Source organism: Gobio gobio, assembly GCF_949357685.1.
Source record: "Gobio gobio genome assembly, chromosome: 13".
Lineage (NCBI taxonomy): Eukaryota > Metazoa > Chordata > Actinopteri > Cypriniformes > Gobionidae > Gobio > Gobio gobio.
Genome location: NC_137106.1, coordinates 45,303,301 through 45,321,274, shown reverse-complemented (window position 1 = coordinate 45,321,274; position 17,974 = coordinate 45,303,301). Strand labels below are relative to the sequence as shown.

The 17,974-nt window shown below is 39.2% G+C and overlaps 1 protein-coding gene across 1 annotated transcript in view; it reads right to left on the bottom strand.

Moving 5' to 3' along the window:
- galnt16 (UDP-N-acetyl-alpha-D-galactosamine:polypeptide N-acetylgalactosaminyltransferase 16) overlaps nt 1-17,974 on the bottom strand; it is a 103,339-nt gene that overhangs the window by 63,508 nt on the left and 21,857 nt on the right. Inside the window, exons 2-4 of the mRNA XM_079832951.1 lie at nt 17,212-17,393; nt 12,307-12,405; nt 7,618-7,685 (exon numbers count right to left, since the gene is read on the bottom strand). Of these exons, the coding sequence (XP_079689077.1) occupies nt 7,618-7,685; nt 12,307-12,405; nt 17,212-17,393 (349 nt within the window). The remainder of the gene's footprint in view (nt 1-7,617; nt 7,686-12,306; nt 12,406-17,211; nt 17,394-17,974) is intronic.

Genomic DNA, 17,974 nt, shown 5'->3' with positions numbered 1-17,974 from the left:
GTCAATCATAGCACAATGTTATAAAAACACTAACACTAGATGAAATTACAGAAACTGCATTATTTTATGTGTCAGGTCTGCCCTTATACAATAGACAGTATATTTACAGTTTTTTACAATCGCTATGACAATTTTTTCAATACTTTTAACAAATTTCCTAAACTCTTAACGCAGTTAGCACAACATCTGTCTGTGTAGGCTATACAATTAACACATTTATTGTTGCTTTTACACAAAATGCATATAGTTAACACACATTTAAAATGCTTGAACTTCTTTTACGCACAAGCTCAACCAAGACCAAAACAATGGATTTTCACTGCCAAATTTACCAATGCTTTAACACTGTATGTCAGAACATATAACACTATGTTCTAAACCTTAACCTTATAGACTAAAAAAGGGAACAGCTGTTTATATTGAGAATTGAAACACAAATATATCCCCTGTATTTTATTCCATAGTTACTTAGAAACAGCTGAGTGAAGTTATGCAAATATATAAATCACAGCTGATTCCCATCTAGGAATTGTTCAGGTGTTGATGTTCTTTCAATCTCATGATTGAGGAAGTGTACCTCAAGAGGAAGATGAGTACCAGGACAAGGGAGAGGAATGGGACAAGGGCAAGGGAGAGGAATGCCTGGACATGAACAAGGTAGAGATTGAGGAGTTAGAAAGCATGCTGACATTCAAAGAAGGGCCAGAATTAGGGTAACTGATGAAATAAGAGCTACTATCATAGACCATGTCATAAACCACAGGCTATCAGAGGGGCTGGTTAACGAGTACAGCCAAATCTCAGCCGGGACACAGTAGCATCTATTATCCAGATATTTTTCCAGAAACCAACAGGTATGATATTGTATAAGGGCTTCTCCTTCTGCAAAGTGTAAATACTTTTACCATGTTTTACAGTGACTGTGTGCCTCTGGTCTCTAATATGTAACTGTATTTTGTCTCTCTAAGGATTCAACACCTCCCTCAGGGGGGCAGAGGAAAGCTCCCAAATGAAGAACAGGAACTTGCTATTGTCAACATGGTGATTGCTGATAATGAAATAAACTGAAGCGCATTCTATAAAGCTACTCTGAGATGGGTTATTCATTTTTTGTATTGAATTTCTGCAGCAAAAGAAAAAAAAATGCATGCTTTTACTAAACCCAACAAAGCACAAATGTGGAGAGTCTTCAAACGACACACAATCTATGATCAATAAAATATACAGTCTATTGTATAAGGGCAGACCTGACACAAAAAATAATGCAGTTTCTGTAATTCCATCTAGTGTTAGTGTTTTTATAACATTGTGCTATGATTGACTAAATGTTTCTGTTGGAAGAGAACAAGTGTTAGTGTATTGTTGTAGTGTGTTATTTTATTTAGAAAATAAGTGTAAGAGTTTAGTTTACAATGTGTGATTTTGAACATGAAATTAACCGTTTTGCCAAGTGTGTGTGGTAGGTGTGGTGGTGCGTTAAGAGTTTAGGAAATTTGTTAAAAGTGTTGAAAAAATTGTCATAGCGATTGTAAAAAACTGTAATTGATCATAGATTGTGTCTTTTGAAGACTCCACATTTTTGTTTTGTTGGGTTTAGTAAATGCATGCATTGTTTCTTTTGCTGCAGAAATTCAATACAAAAAAGGAATGACCCATCTCAGAGTAGCTTTATAGAATGCCTGTTCTTCATTTAGAAGCTTTCCTCTGCCCCCCTGAGGGAGGACGTTGAATCCTTAGATAGACAAAATACAGTTAGGGACCAGAGGCATACAGTCACTGTAATACATGGAAAAATTATTTACACTTTGCAGTAGGAGAAGCCCTTATACAATATCCTACCTGTTGGTTTCTCAAAAAATTCTGGATAATGGATGCCACTGTGTGCCGGCTGAGATTTGGCTGTACTTGTTCACCAGCCTCTCTGTATGATAGCCTGTGGTTTATGACATGGTCTATGATAGTAGCTCTTATTTCATCAGTTACCCTTATTCTACCTTGCCCTTGTCTAGGCATTCCTCTCCCTTGTCCTGGTGCTCATCTTCCTCTCCCTCATACAGCCATTTTTCTTACTTAATTTGTGTTCACATAAGATCAGCCCAAAGATGTCCTCTTTTACTGTATATCATATGGTCATGTGATTGAAAGAACATCAACACCTGAACAATTCCTAGACGGGAATCAGCTGTGATTTATATATTTGCACAAATTCACTCAGCTGTTTATCAGTACCAATGGAATAAAATACAGGGGATGTATTTGTGTTTCAGTTCACAATATAAACAGCTGTTTACTTTGACTTTAGCCTATAAGGTTAGGTTTAGAACAAGGTGTTGTCTGTTCTGACATACAGTGTTAAAGCATTGGTTAATTTGGCAGTAAAAATCCATTGTTTTGGTCTTGGTTGAGCTTGTGTGTAAAAGAAGTTCAAGCATTTTAAATTTGTGTTAACTGTATGCATTTTGTGTAAAAGCAAAAATAAATGTGTTAATTGTATAGCCTACACAGACAGATGTTGTGCTAACTGTGTTAAGAGTTTAGGAAATGTGTTAAAAGTATTTGAAAAAATGTCATAGCGATTGTAAAAAACTGTTAGTATGGAAGCTTGTTTCCGCCCATAGACCGTAAAAAAATATGGACGACGCGACTTCATTGACTTCCGTTGACCATAGTTGAAGCTTTCATAGGGCCGCTCACGGCGCTGACATCTTGGGACCGAGTCTGCGCAGTAGCGATCTCGGGACCGGAGTTGCGCAGTAGAGAACAGGAAGTAGAGGCGCGATTATCAAAAGCCCGCCCACACTCTCGCAGATGCAGAATAATTCATTGTGTTGGTGTGAAATAAACAGTTATGGGAATGTAGAAATTAAAGCTAAAGCTCCAATCTCCTCCCAAAAATCCCGAAAAAAGTCCGTTAGTGCCTCAGTGACAACTTCACTCAGAGAAGCCGTCAATCTCAGCTGTCAATCATGACGTCACACCCCCCGTTTTTATAGCATCAAATAACTCACTAAAACTAAACTTATTTAAAAAACGAACACTTGAAATGAAATTATCGTAATAAAAACTGCCTAAAATGACAGAAACCATCTTTAGGAAACAATTATTTGAAGTGTAATTGATTTGTTTAGTGTGTCTCGCTCTCCATTCAAATACATGGAGAGGCGGGGTTTAGGAGCTATACTGGGACCGGCCACCGGGGGGCGATCGAGGCGCGGAAGCTTCAATTTCTGACAGGAGTACTACAGGCTTGTTTCCGCCACAGAAATGACCCCTCCGTAGACAGCAATTTACACTGGGTTTTTCTCAATTGCTAAAACACTAAAACCCATTGTCTGAACAAAGTTATCAGTTGCCTGAACTCATTGAGCTAACTGTGCAGTCTGTTGTCAATACCTTAAACCATTTCACATGGTAAAACACAATTTGCAGATCTCACTTAGACTTTTCAGCAAAACTCTAAACACATTCTCATTCTCAAAACACATCCTCCACTCTAATGCACAAGTCATCCATACTGGTAAACACAAGTGGCAACAATCAAATACAAATAAAGAACAAATGTCATTGATTGAACACAACCACTCAAAATTGATTTAACCTGTTTCAAATGATGTGACACAACCAATAAAAGCCAGTTCAGAGAGCAAACAGGTTGTTGAAGGTGGTATGCGAAGTGGGCGACGAGGAGGAAGAGGAGGAGGAGGGCAAGAAAGAGGAAGAGGAGGAGGAAGAACAAAAATGCAAAGAGCAAAGCAGAGTGTTGTAAATTGACCCATTTGTTTCCTTTTTTCCCTTTATTTTTCTTTGTACTACGTTTCTCATAAATCCTGGCAACTTGCATTACCATGTGATGTACTACATTACCCATAATCCCCTGTTCAACGTCTATAAATAGACCGCACTTCCTTCCATTGTTCTTTTGCATTGGTGAGGTGTGGGTGTTTGAAAGGACACCCAACCATGTCCTTTGAGTCCTTTCCTTAGGATGCGTTAATGACTAAAGACCATCCTGTTCATCCTGTACATCTTGTTTCATCTTGTTCATCCTATCCATCCCATCCTGATAATCCTGTCCTTTTATTAACCTCTGTCATGTGAATTTGCCCCTGGTATCTCCATGTGCTTTTGGGTTGTTCAAAGAATTCAAGACTTAAGCATCCGGAACCCAATAAATTAAAGACTGCAAGGACTACATCTTTCCCCGTGTTTTAATCAGACACTCCAACAAGTTTCTACAATTCTGATGAGTCTGGGTATTTAACATCTGATACCCAACACAGAGTAGTAACTTCTGATCAATTTTGATCTACTATGAAAGAACATGTTTTCGTGACTAAGACAATGACGGAAAATATAAAATTGGTTTTGAGATTAAAAATGTACTTCTCCCTGAGAACTATATGTTTTGAACAATGTGTTTTCTAGTTTTTGGTGTATTGTTTACTGACTGCTTGATAGTGTAGGGGAGAGCGGGGCACAACCTAACACTTTTTGGCTGTCTCAGTTTGTGTATATCCACTTGGGGTTCAGAGTATTTATTTTCCCCCCACATTCATTTCACACATGTCTAGTACAATTATGTGGTTTTGTTTCATTAATACAGTGTATACTTTTTTCTTGATTTACTCCGAAAGAATGGAAGTGAAATGTGACGGCATGCTCCATGGGGTACATTGTAACATGACCATTTGACAGCTTTAAATGTTATCTGATATAATAATAAAAAAAATATCCATGACAAACTAAAATATTTTGTCAATAAAATACAATTATTAACTTTTTTCAAATAAAATAATGGCATTTTTTAATCATTAAAAAGTAGTGGTTATTGTGTCTCAAGTACCAGTATTTGTGAGAAAAACTGTAGTAGACTGTTAGGTTTGGTTATTAAAATAAGTTGACAAAGTTACTTATAGTCAACAGAATGTTCAAAAGGGACCATCAAAATAAAGTGTTACCACATTTTTTTGACATAAGTACACAATAGTTACAGATTTTCTCAATTGTTTACACACAAATACTGGTACCAATGAACCCTGAACCAATTCTGCTAAACTACAAGCACAATTCCTGCTTTACACTCAAATTGCAGTTCTAAAACACACTTTTTTCAAAACACTACACACAATTTTCTGCATTTGGCGCAATTTTCATGCAGAAAATCTCTTGTTTTCACAAGGAGCACACTGCCATTTAAATATGCACACTGACTCATCACAAGGGCAAACACCTGTCACACAGTTTAACAATTAGCAAACAGAGCTTTAGCGTAAAAGGGCAACAGGTGAGCTCTTCTGTTTTGGAGCAGCATAGTTTTTTGTTTTACTGTAACTGAATACAGTAAATTCTTCTGTTGTTTTGTATGTAGACCACTGTATGTGAAACTTTGTGTTGGTTGGGATGTACACGGTGTACATTGTTTTTGTGGGAAAAATATAATATGTTTGTTACTGTGTATTTGTGTGTTCTGAGTATAAAAACAATATTCTCAAATATTTTACAACACACTTATATACAGTGGGGAGAACAAGTATTTGATACACTGTCGATTTTGCAGGTTTGCTCACTTACAAACATGTAGAAGTCTGTAATTTTTTATCATAGGTACACTTCAAGTGTGAGAGACGGAATCTAAAACAAAAATCCAGAAAATCACATTGTATGATTTTTAAGTAATTCATTTGCATTTTATTGCATGACAAATATTTGATACATCAAAAAAGCAGAACTTAATATTTGGTACAGAAACCTTTGTTTGCAATTACAGAGATCATCCGTTTCCTGTAGTTCTCGACCAGGTTTGCACACACTGCAGCAGGGATTCACCCACTCCTCCATGCAGACCTTCTCCAGATCCTTCAGGTTTCGGGGCTGTCGCTGGGCAATACGGACTTTCAGCTCCCTCCAAAGATGTTCTATTGGGTTCAGGTCTGGAGACTGGCTAGGACACTCCAGGACCTTGAGATGCTTCTGACGGAGCCACTCCTTAGTTGCCCTGGCTGTGTGTTTCGGTCGTTGTCGTGCTGGAAGACCCAGCCACGACCCATCTTCAATGCTCTTACTGAGGGAAGGAGGTTGTTGGCCAAGATCTGGCGATACATGGCCCCATCCATCCTCCCCTCAATACGGTGCAGTCGCCCTGCCCCCTTTGCAGAAAAGCATCCCAGAAGAATGATGTTTCCACCTCCATGCTTCCCGGTTGGGATGGTGTTCTTGGGGTTGTACTCGTCCTTCTTCTTCCTCCAAAAACGGGCGAGTGGAGTTTAGACCAAAAAGCTCTATTTTGTCTCATCAGACCACATGACCTTCTCCCATTCCTCCTCTGGATCATCCAGATGGTCATTGGCAAACTTCAGACGGGCCTGGACATGCGCTGGCTTGAGCAGGGGGACCTTGCCAGGTCTGTGAGAGCCGGAATTCTCACTGGTTGGTAGGTGATCAAATACTTATGTCATGCAATAAAATGCAAATTAATTATTTAAAAATCATACAATGTGATTTTCAGAATTTTTTAGATTCAGTCTCTCACAGTTGAAGTGTACATACAGACCTCTACATGCTTTGTAAGTAGGAAAACCTGCAAAATCGGCAGTGTATCAAATACTTATGTACTTGTTATGTTAAATACTACTGTATGTACTGTCTGTAGTAAGTTTAACACTGAACCAAAAAAAGACCTAAGTCATTATGATGAATGGAGAAGAAGTTTTTCTATTTTATATTGAGCACATCAGTGTTCAACTGCTTCTTATAAATGTCTATTCATATGATGGTTTGTGTGTGTCATTTGAAAACAAAATACCATTTTGAGAAGAAATAACATTGTTTTGAATGTAAAGTTTCATTTTGCAGGAGAACTGAGGGGTTTTGCCCATTGTGTGTGTGTTTTTTGATTTGTGTGTAAAGTTCTGAGAGTATGAGGCATGCTTTCAGAAAATGTGTGTAAACAATCAAGAAAAACTGTAAAGACACCTAATATAAAGTGGGGCCAACCAGTTTTTTTGCAGTGTATTTACTGTATAATAAGACTAGATTTATTACAATCTTAAATGGATGCTGCCTTATTTGGACTTTGCTTGCTCACCTCTTTACTATATATATATGCAACTTCCGTAAAGACTGCTCTAGATAGGCTCATACTCTAGTGTTTTAGTTCAGAAACCCGATATAGTTCCTGTAATTCATCAGACTTGAACCCTTGAAGCAATCAGTAATGCACTGCAGTCTTATCTCATTTTCTGACTGATCAGTTTGCATCTCTGCACATGTGTGTGTTTTGTGAGGTGCATGTGGTTCCCATGCCAAGAGTGTAAAGCACTGCCTAAACTCAACACGTGATCTCTGTAAAGGGAAAAATCACAGTGGCCAACTTTATGACTCTCTGTCGCTCCACAACATTAATCACAGCAGAGCTACAATTCTGATTGTGCAGTTTGTTTCCTCACCATGACAACAGCAGGGCCGGGCTCAGTCTTGGCTCACTGATGTACATAGAATGAGCAATATTTATAAAGAACTGCACCGCTAATGTGCAGGAAACACTTTGTCATCATTCAGTGCTTTCATATGTGTGTGTTTCTGTGCTCTTGTGTTGCAGTGAAATGAAGCTCTACTTACGGTCAGAGCTAAAGTCGTCCACGAGAATAATCTCCTGTATCAAACGAGGTGGGCTTCTCGTTAGTGCACTGAAACAAAAAGAACAGGATGGAAAAAGGATAATGTGTTATACCTAAACTTCAGTGTGTAAGCTTCAGTGTGTCCTGCACTGTTACTACAGACATGACTGAAAGCTTAAATTATGCAGGTGTGGTTGGGCTCTTTTTACTTGCACCAGTAAGCAACCACCTAACTGCCCTAAACACCCTAACAGCTGCCTATAAAACCATCGCATAGCAACATGCCTTGTGAAGAAGAAGTGCACTTCAGCATACTTTTAAAAAGACTACTTGTTAGAATACAATGAATGTAATGTTTTCAGACACTTCGTTGAATGGTAACTGCAATTAAAATAAAATGTATTATAGTTTTAATTTATTTAAAAAGCGATTTGTTTTTGTTGACCCACTTAGGAGAACTTTTCTTTTCTTTACATTTACTTTCAGAATTACTTCTATTGTCTTTAAAATTGTGTTATTGTGTACTGCTGAATGTAAAGCATTTGTGGTAATCTAGAAGACTTTAATACCACTTCTATTCAAACTTCATGTACATCATGTATTTAAATATATTCATAATTACACATTTGTAATGACGAAATTGCAATACAGTACATTTAAATCATATCAAATAGGACCTATTATGCCCTTTTACTAAGTCTTGATTTAGTTTTTGGGCTCTAGAACAGGTTTTAATGCTTGAATGTTCATTTTTTCCCCCATATTCTCCATTGTTGCAGCTCATCTCTTCCCAGTCTGTCAGTAACGCTCGGTTTAGTTCCTGTCTCTCTGAAGCCCCTCCTTCTGAAAAGCACTGTGTGCTCTGATTGGTCGGTTGAAACCGTGTGTTGTTATTGGTCAAGAGCTTCGAGCGTGTTTGGGAAATGTCCCGCCCCTCCCTCACCATAACCACCAGTTTCAACACTACTAACTCACTCAACAGGCCCCGCCCCTTTATTTTTCTCATGAATTATTTAAATGAGGAACATTGTGACGTGTTTGTTCCCGGAAGAAACTCAAGACTACAATGGAGGCGTTTCAGGGAGTTCAGAAACACTGACGCTAATATAGAGAAGAACTCCCGCTGGAGGGACTTTTTTCATGCTCAAATAGCAACAAAACAAAGCATAATATGTCCTCTTTAACTTTAAAAGTATTATAAAAAAATAACACACTACATTTAAAATTATAATCAAGTACTTTAAAAGTACTTTAGTATATTAGGCAGTGCATCAAAATAAGTGTACTTCTATTTAAAATGTACTTTAAAGTAAAACTTTTAATTTGACATTATTACAAAGAGCACATTTTAAAAGCCATTAAAGTGTGCTTTTTTTAAGTACACTTAAAGGGGTACTTCACTGCTGGAATGATGAATGTGTATTTAAATTGAGTCATTTATGTAGAAGAAATGTGAAATTATTTTTGAATTTGGTGCCTTCTAGACTGAGAAAAGCCAGGAAATGTATTTTTGGCTCATATTGATGAAAGACAACAACTCCCAGAATGCACTTGCTTCGCTGCCCTACACGGCCACTCCGAAGCCACGCCTACTGGTTAAATCACTTGCCCACCGTGGCACCCCCCCCCCCCCCACCGTCGTTTTTATTTTTATAGTTATACAATAATTTAGTTCAGTTAGAGAACAGACACCGCAATTAAAAACTGAACATGTCTGCTCAATACAGCACGAGCCGAACGAGAGTCACAGCACAAACGCAGCAGGAGTCAGATTTCATTCATCAGAGAGTGAGGAGCTGACAGACCAGATGATCGCGGAAGATTTGGTTTCAAAGTGAAACGCGCATATTTAAGTGAGTTTGACATTGTACCGTTTTGTTGTTGTGTTTTTCATTAAGAATAATAGGCTAATGAATGCACAATTCAAGCAACCCGCCCCTTAATTGGTGCTAATTCTAAATCGAAACTAAAATGAGCACGGCCGCCCAGCATACATTCACGGCCGTTATGAATGCCTGAGTGGCCGTACGCATTTACATTCTGTGAGTGAGATCCCACCCCTATGGGCGGATTGAAAACATGCAGAACAGCTCCTTCTACTGGCTGTAGTCTCTAGCCTCTTGCCAAAAAATCTCAGATGACGCAAAATGACAATATTTGCGTCGTCGGAGGCTTTTTTCCAGACATAAAATACATAAATATCTCGTCTCAGGCGTATATGAGGGGGGGGGGAAAGCACGATCATTTGAATATACTACCGGGTTTCTACTGATACAACGCTTAATGCTAATCGCTGAAGTAACCCTTTAAGTGGCCTTTATATTTTATTAATATTATATTATCTGCAAGTACATTTTTTTTAAATATACTTTTTATATAAGTTTTGAAGTACACTACACATGCCCATTCAATACAATTTAGTGCAGTTCATTTTCCCAAGGGATTTTTGCAATCGTATAGCAAGACCCTTGTAATCACCAGACTAGGGATGAAACGATTACCGGTTTCACGATAAACCACGATAAAATTTAGTGACGGTTAGTGATATAGTTTAAAATTTAATTATCATTGTGAAAACTTGCGGTAAATCTTGTTTAGTCAGCGTCAGTCTGGCGCAGCACCGTTGTTTTTGAATGAGAATAAATGGAAGAGGGCAGTGACAGCACTCGGGGGATTGTTCAGCCTCTAAAAGGACCAAATCTGAGGTGTGGTCATATTTTGGCTTTTACAAAAGTCCTGAGGGAAACTTAATCGAAGATGGTCTCCCTGTCTGCAGAACATGCCAGAAGAAAAACGCTGTAATAGGGGAAACACTTCAAATCTGCAAACGCAAGGCAAGTGGACTTTGACCTCAGTACCAAAACTACATCTGGGAAATAATAACGTGAAGCGAACGAACAAATTCAGACAAGACTAGGGTGACATTTAAGGGATAATAATCAGGGCTTTACATTAACAACCGCCATTTGCGGGTGTAAGTTAACTTTATTTCGGCTGCACACTAGCCACTCTGGCGGTTGAACTTATTATAGTCTTCTCAAAAACCATCCGTTATAATCGCGTTGCGCATTATAACCACTCACACGTGTTTATGAATGCAATGTCTCATAATCAGAGGCGTTCAGATTAGCCAGAGTTTTGTTCAGAGCGTGCGCCGCGCTCACTCGCTGAAATCTGCACTCAAAACATGCGATGTACGCAGGAGATTCACTCATCATCCAGAGGTTGACTGTTTCTGTTCTATTTCAGCAGCGAAAATGGTTTCAAACAAACACAGCAGAACCACAGCGCATCTGATATGACTGGCATAACGCTGGGGAATTTAGGGACCGTCTCTAAAGTTACACACAACATTAGTAACGTTACACGTTTCAAACTTCAATAGCATTTGAAGGGAATGACAGTCATAAAACTCACTGTAAAGTGTTCATCTAGGTGTCATGTATGATGCACACCTTTTTGATATAAAATAAACTGTCAAATCATTTGGAAATATGGATATGCATTATTTCACTAGGATACTGTTTGGGCTCTTACACAAAATATGCTAGATTTAAATGCATCATTGCTGAACACTGATGAGAATATTGCTTGAGAATATATTTACAGAGATAATATTAGAGATTATATTTACACCAAATTATTTTTATTTATGCGTTGCTATTGACGACGGCCATTATAAGGAAGGATATCCCACAGAATCTAGCTTAAAAAAGTGCATAGAGCTGCTTGATTTATTTGTTGTTTGTTGATTTTCAAATATATAAAACTTGTTGAAATGTTTTAAGTGTGTGCATCTGTTCTTTTTGAACACTTTCATCTCATTTGAACAAAACCGTGATAATATTGATAACCGTGATAATTTGGGTCACTATAATCGTGATGTGAAATTTCCATACTGTTTCATCCCTACACCAGACCAAGCTCAATGTTTTAAGATTGAACATTGGTCTGTGGAGTCTGCTCTGTATTTTCTACTGCACAAGAGGCGTGATCAACGGGCATAGTTCAAATGAATCTCTACACAATTGGATAGTCCTTCAACCAATCAGACCAACGATCCATCACTTCCCTATCCGTCATTGTGTTAAACCCGCCAATAGCACGCCAACTGGATAAGCCGGTTTGTGATTGGTCCCTGCAGATTTTTAACGGAAGCAGGATAGAAATGTACAGGTTTCCAGCCTGAGCTGCAGGGCGAAATCAAATCGCCGGTAGATCGGGCTGGGTTTACTCAGTCTAGCAAGACCCTGAAAACACCTTAGTGTGGTGAAAACGATTTGAACCCTTTCATGCCTTTGCATGACCTGTTTTAGATTTAAACACAGATTTACTCAACTTTTAAGTCTGAAACTTCATGACATCCTCAACAGATTTGATTTGAAATGTAAATGGCAATGTAAAAAACTTTTACTATCTCCACACTGAAAATAACAAAGATATCATTTAACATGTTTAACGGTGTTTTACATAAATACATTTATTCATACCCACAAATAAAACATGTTCTGGGTTAAATCAGGTAGAAATAGTTCTTTTGGATGACAAGTGCAGGTTCTTCGATGGTCACAGAAGGACTAATGCTGTATTTTTTCTTTGTGTATGTAAGCGCTGCTGTAAAGCTGAATGTCAGTGTGTCTGGTTCAGCTCTAGAAAGTCTGTGTGTGTTGGATGCAGTGTAGGCTGTTACCTCTTAATAGTGCGCAGCAGGGTGGAGCGCGCCTCATTGTGAAAAGTGATGATGATGCTGGTGGGCGGCAGGTCAGGGTCAAAGGTCATAGAGGAGCATCTGTGAATGCAGCACACCACACAGACAATTGGATTGCCATAAGGTGTGGATTTAAACATAGGAAAATATGTTAAACAGAGCTGAGATGAACTCTGTTGCGTTCGGGTCAATTTGACCTGCATTCAATTTGCAAACAGCTTGAAAATCACTGGTTAAATTATGTATTTCTTCTTGAATTCTGTGCAAGCAAAGTTTCGACGCATAGATGTGTTTTGGAAAGGCTGTGCAAATTTTGATCACTATGATTGTGTTAGGGGTCAAAACGTGCCAAAAATCAACACTGAAAAACAGCAAGAATCAGGTGAAAAACACAGAACCTTTATTGTAGATGTCAAAGACTAAAATATGAAATACATTATGAAGCTTAAAACAAAAAGTTTACTCGAAATTGAAGACTAGTCTTCTGAATCATCCAGGGAAAATTCAATTTAGTTGAGTTTCACGGTCAAAAAAAAAAAACCTAATCTGTCAAAGGATGTTTTCTGTTATTAGTTTTAAGGATCTCAATTACTGGACTGTTGTGTGAGAAACCCATTTTTGCACCTCAGTGTGCAAATAGGCGCAACAAGTATTCATGATATATATATATCCCGATCAGGCATAAAATTATGACCGTGAAGACAGGTGAAGTGAATAACACTGATTATCTCTTCAGCACGGCCCCTGTTAGTGGTAAGTGAAAGTTGTAAAAGTGTGAGTGAACATTTTGTCAACAAAGTTGATGTGTTAGAAGTAGGGATGCACTGAATCCAGATTTTTGGGGTTCGGCCGAATACCGAATCCACTGGTTAAGATTCTGCCGAATCCGAAACCAAATACTGAATCCTACACCCATCCTCAGTCAATTATCACAGTAAACACATTAATGAAGTAAACAACGTCCACAGCAGTGTAGGGATGCTCATATTGACCGTTTAACCGATAACCGAAAGTAAGAACTTTGACCGGTTAATACTATCAGTTAAAAGGTTTTTTAAACGCTTTTTTGTTTGCTGCATGGTTAAAGGAAAATATGCTGTATTTGTCCACTCACGGAGTGCGTCGACACACCACAAGTCTAACCAGATATATTTAGCAAAATGAAGCAATGGGAAAGAAGAAGTCTACTGTGTAGGACCATTTCGACAGAAAGGGCAACGAAGTTAATAGCAAAATATGCTACGCATTATATGCTGTAATAAAATAGAGCAGTAGTACAAGCTCCTGACTGGTGGAAAGCAAATGAAAGGCGCTTCTCGAGGCTGGCCACTCTAGCGAGGCGTTATCTCTGTATTCCCGGGACATCAGTGCCATCTGAAGCCTTGTTTAAGGCTTTTCGTAGTGTGGTTTAGGTAAAGTTTACTAAAGTAAACATTGTCACGTGTGTTCTTCTCGCCGCTGTTTCCTGTTATAGAACAATTACTCCGAGTCACCCTCTGTCGTTTCAAAGAATAGCACAATGGCGAGCACAGAAGGCGTGCGCGCAGTCAGCAGAGGCTCGCGCTGCGGAGAAAGACGAAAGTATAAACGGGCGAGAGGGTTTTTCAAAGCTTCAAACGGATTCAGTGTATTTTCGTTTTGTCATCTTAATTTGGTAATTATTTAAGTGAAAAATATTTAGTGTAGGCCTATTTATTTTATGCTTTTTATTTATATTTTATCTGATCTGTATGCGGCTGTTTGCACAGTAAAATAAACCCGTCTTTTTAACGGGTCACAGACAGTCAATCTAATGCCAATTTAATGCCAATTCAGTATTATAATCTTATCAGTTAACTGTTAATAATCGTATAATGAGCAGCGGTTGGTTGGGAAAATTAACCGAAATGAGCATCCCTACAGCAGTGTATTTTTTATTTATTTTAATTAAGAATAGGCAACATTATGCCTATTTATATTTATAGTTGCTGCATTTTGGCTGCTGTCTGTAGATTCCTTTATGCACAACTCGCATTCTTTTGGATGTTTCATATGCAAATGTTTTAGCAGCGGCTGTTGTTTAGGGTCCTTGCCACCACGAGACAAATTGGTATTGCAAATTGAACATGTAGCTCGACTTTAATCGCCTTCTTTTGACTGAAAGTGATGCCAAACAACACGTTTTCTGTTCACGAGTTCCATTTTCACTTTCTCACAGCCTGCATTCGAACGGTCCACCTAGTAGTAAACACCTTCCTGTAATCAACGGCAGCGTCATTACGTTTGACCAGCGGAGGCGCGTAGTGCAAGCCTAGGGTTCGGTTCGGTGGAAGAAAATTCTAAGGTTCGGCAGAAACCGAACCCCGCCAAAAAGCCCAATATTCGGCCGAGGCCGAATCCGAATCCAAGATTCGGTGCATCCCTAGTTAGAAGTAGGAAAAATGTAGGCCAAATTGTGATGCTAGACAACTGGGTCAGAGCATCTCCAAAACTGCAGCTCTTGTGGGGTGTTCCCGGTCTGCAGTGGTCAGTGTCTATCAAAAGTGCTCCAAGGAAGGAACAGTGGAGAACCGGAGACAGGGTCATGGGCGGCCAAGGCTCATTGATGCATGTGGGGAGCGAAGGCTGGCCCGTGTGGTCCAATCAAACAGACGAGCTACTGTAGCTCAAATTGCTCAAGAAGTTAATGCTGGTTCTGATAGAAAGGTGTCAGAATACACAGTGCATCTTAGTTTGTTGTGTATGGAGCTGCATAGCCGCAGACCAGTCAGGGTGCCCATGCTGACCCCTGTCCACTGCCGAAAGTGGCAACGGTGGGCACGTGAGCATCAGAACTGGACCACGGAGCAATGGAAGAAGATGGCGTGGTCTGAGGAATCGCGTTTTGTTTTACATCACGTGGATGGCCGGGTGCGTGTGTGTCTCTTACCTGGGGAACACATGGCACAAGGATGCATTATGGGAAGAAGGCAAGCCGGCGGAGGCAGTGTGATACTTTGGGCAATGTTCTGCTGGGAAACCTTGGGTCCTGCCATCCATGTGGATGTTACTTTGACACGTAGCACCTACCTAAGCATTGTTGCAGACCATGTACACTCTTTCATGGAAACGGTTTTCCCTGGTGGCTGTGGCTCTTTCAGCAGATAATGCGCCTGACACAAAGCAAAAATGGTTCAGGAATGGTTTGAGGAGCACAACAATGAGTTTGAGGTGTTCATACCTCGACGGGTCAGGGTGGTTTTGGCAGCAAAAGGGGGACCAACACAATATTAGGAAGATGGTCTTACTGTTATGCCTAATCGCTGTATATATATGGGTAAAATAAGTATTGAACAAGACACCATTTTTCTCAGTAAATATATTTCTAAAGGTGCTATTGACATGAAATGTTCACCAGATGTTGGTAACAACCCATACAATCCACACATGTAAAGAAATCATAGATGTCCATAAATTAAGTAATGTGTAATAATGTTAAATGACACAGGGAAAAAGTATTGAACACATGAAGAAAGGGAGGTGCAAAAAGGCATGGAAAGCCAAGACAATCAGTAATTAGAAAGCAACCCTGCCCCGTGTCAAGGCTTATTAATATCAGCCGATTCAGTCTCAATACCAAGGTGTCACACAAGAAACATCTCATGATGGGTAAAAGCAAAGAGCTCTCGCAAGACCTTCACAACCTTATTGTTGCAAAAACATAGTGATGGCATTGGTTACAGAAGGATTTGAAAACTTATGAATGTTCCAGTGAGCACTGTTGGGGCCATAATCCGTAAATGGAAAGAACATAATTTCACCATAAACCGGCCACGACCAGGTGCTCCTCGCAAGATTTCTGACAGAGGAGTGAAAAGAATTATCAGAAGTGTTGTCCAAGAGCCAAGGATCACTTGTGGACAGCTTCAGAAAGACCTGGAATCACCAGGCACAATTGTTTCAAAGAAAACAATAAATAATGCACTCAACCGCCATGGCCTGTATGCACACTCAACACGCTCACTCCACTGCTGAAGAAAACACATGTTGAAGCTCGTCTAAAGTTTGCTGCACAACATTTGGACAAGCCTGTGAAATACTGGGAGAATATAGTCTGGTCAGATGAGGCCAAAATTGAACTCTTTGGATGCCATAATACACACCATGTTTGGAGGAGAAATGGCACTGCACACCACCCCAAAAACACTATACCAACAGTGAAGTTTGGAGGTGGGAACATCATGGTGTGGGGCTGATTTTCAGCATACGGTACTGGCAAGAAGGATGAAGGGAAAAATGTACAGAGACATTTTTGATAAAAATCTGCTGCCATCTACCAGGATGATAAAGATGAAACGAGAGTGGACATTTTAGCAAGACACTGATCCCAAACACACAACCAAGGAAACTCTCAATTGGTTTCAGAGAAAGAAAATAAAGCTGCTAGAATGGCCCAGCCAATAACATGACTTGAAACCAATTAAAGGGTTAGTTCACCCAAAAATGAAAATTCTGTCATTAATTACTTCCCCTCATGTCGTTCGACACCCGTAAGACCTCCGTTCATCTTCGGAACACAAATGATGGACATCTATGGACATCTATGGTTTGATTTCTTTGCATGTGTGGATTGCATGGGTTGTTACCAACATCTGGTGACAATTTCATGTCAATAGCACCTTTAGAAATATATTTACTGAGAAAAATTGTGACGTGTTCAATACTTATTTTACCCGCTGTATATACAGTATAACCCTTAAATATAGTCCACAACATTGGTCTTCTTTTCTTTTTCATTGTGTTGATTTTTGGCAAATTGCATGCAATCCAATGTGGGTTTATTTGACCCCAGCACAAAAGTTTTACTCAGTGTTTTAACATAACAGAAGGGTTAAAATAGCCCAAATATGTAAGAAATGAAGTTATTACCGATAGTGGCGTGTGTCTCTGATGGCGCGTTCGCTCCCCAGTCGGTCGCTCTCCTGCAGGTTGAAGGCATGTTCTCTGTAAGGATCCTCACCCGCTTTCAGCTGCTTACTGGATAGAAAAGCCTTTTCATCAAACAAGCCCAAGAGTTGACCCTGCTGCTCGACCTTTGGTGCGTGAGTCACCTGACAAACAGATAGACACACAATTACACATGCTGGATGTGTGTGTGCTGAGCGATGCTGCTAAACGCTAAATGTTTCAACACTGCTCACAGAGATTAAATAGTTATGCTATAATAAACAAATAACTTTACTAATAATCTTTTATAAGCATCACTCAAATTTAGTGTTAGGGATTAGAACAATCCCCTATAACCCTACACTATAAAAATGTTGAATTAGTACATCTCAGGTTGTGTCTTGTGTCAACAGAAGAAGAAAAAAAAGTCACCTTTTGTATTGTTTTCTAGTACGAATCTAAATATTCTTAAATCAAGATACATTTACTTGAGAAGCAAATTAACTCTTGTTTACTGAACAATGTATCAAAATTATGCTTACAAGAAGTTTTCAGCAGATTTTTAAGCATAATCTCACTTCATTTGAATACATTTTTCAGAAAGCAAGACTTAAAGGCACAATATGTAAGTTTCAGCGCTAGAGGTCACTTATTAAAACAAAGGCGTAGCTTGATGACACTTTGATTTCACGGAAACATGGGAGCTGTTGTCTTCACCTCTACAGCCAGTGCAAAAGAATCCGAC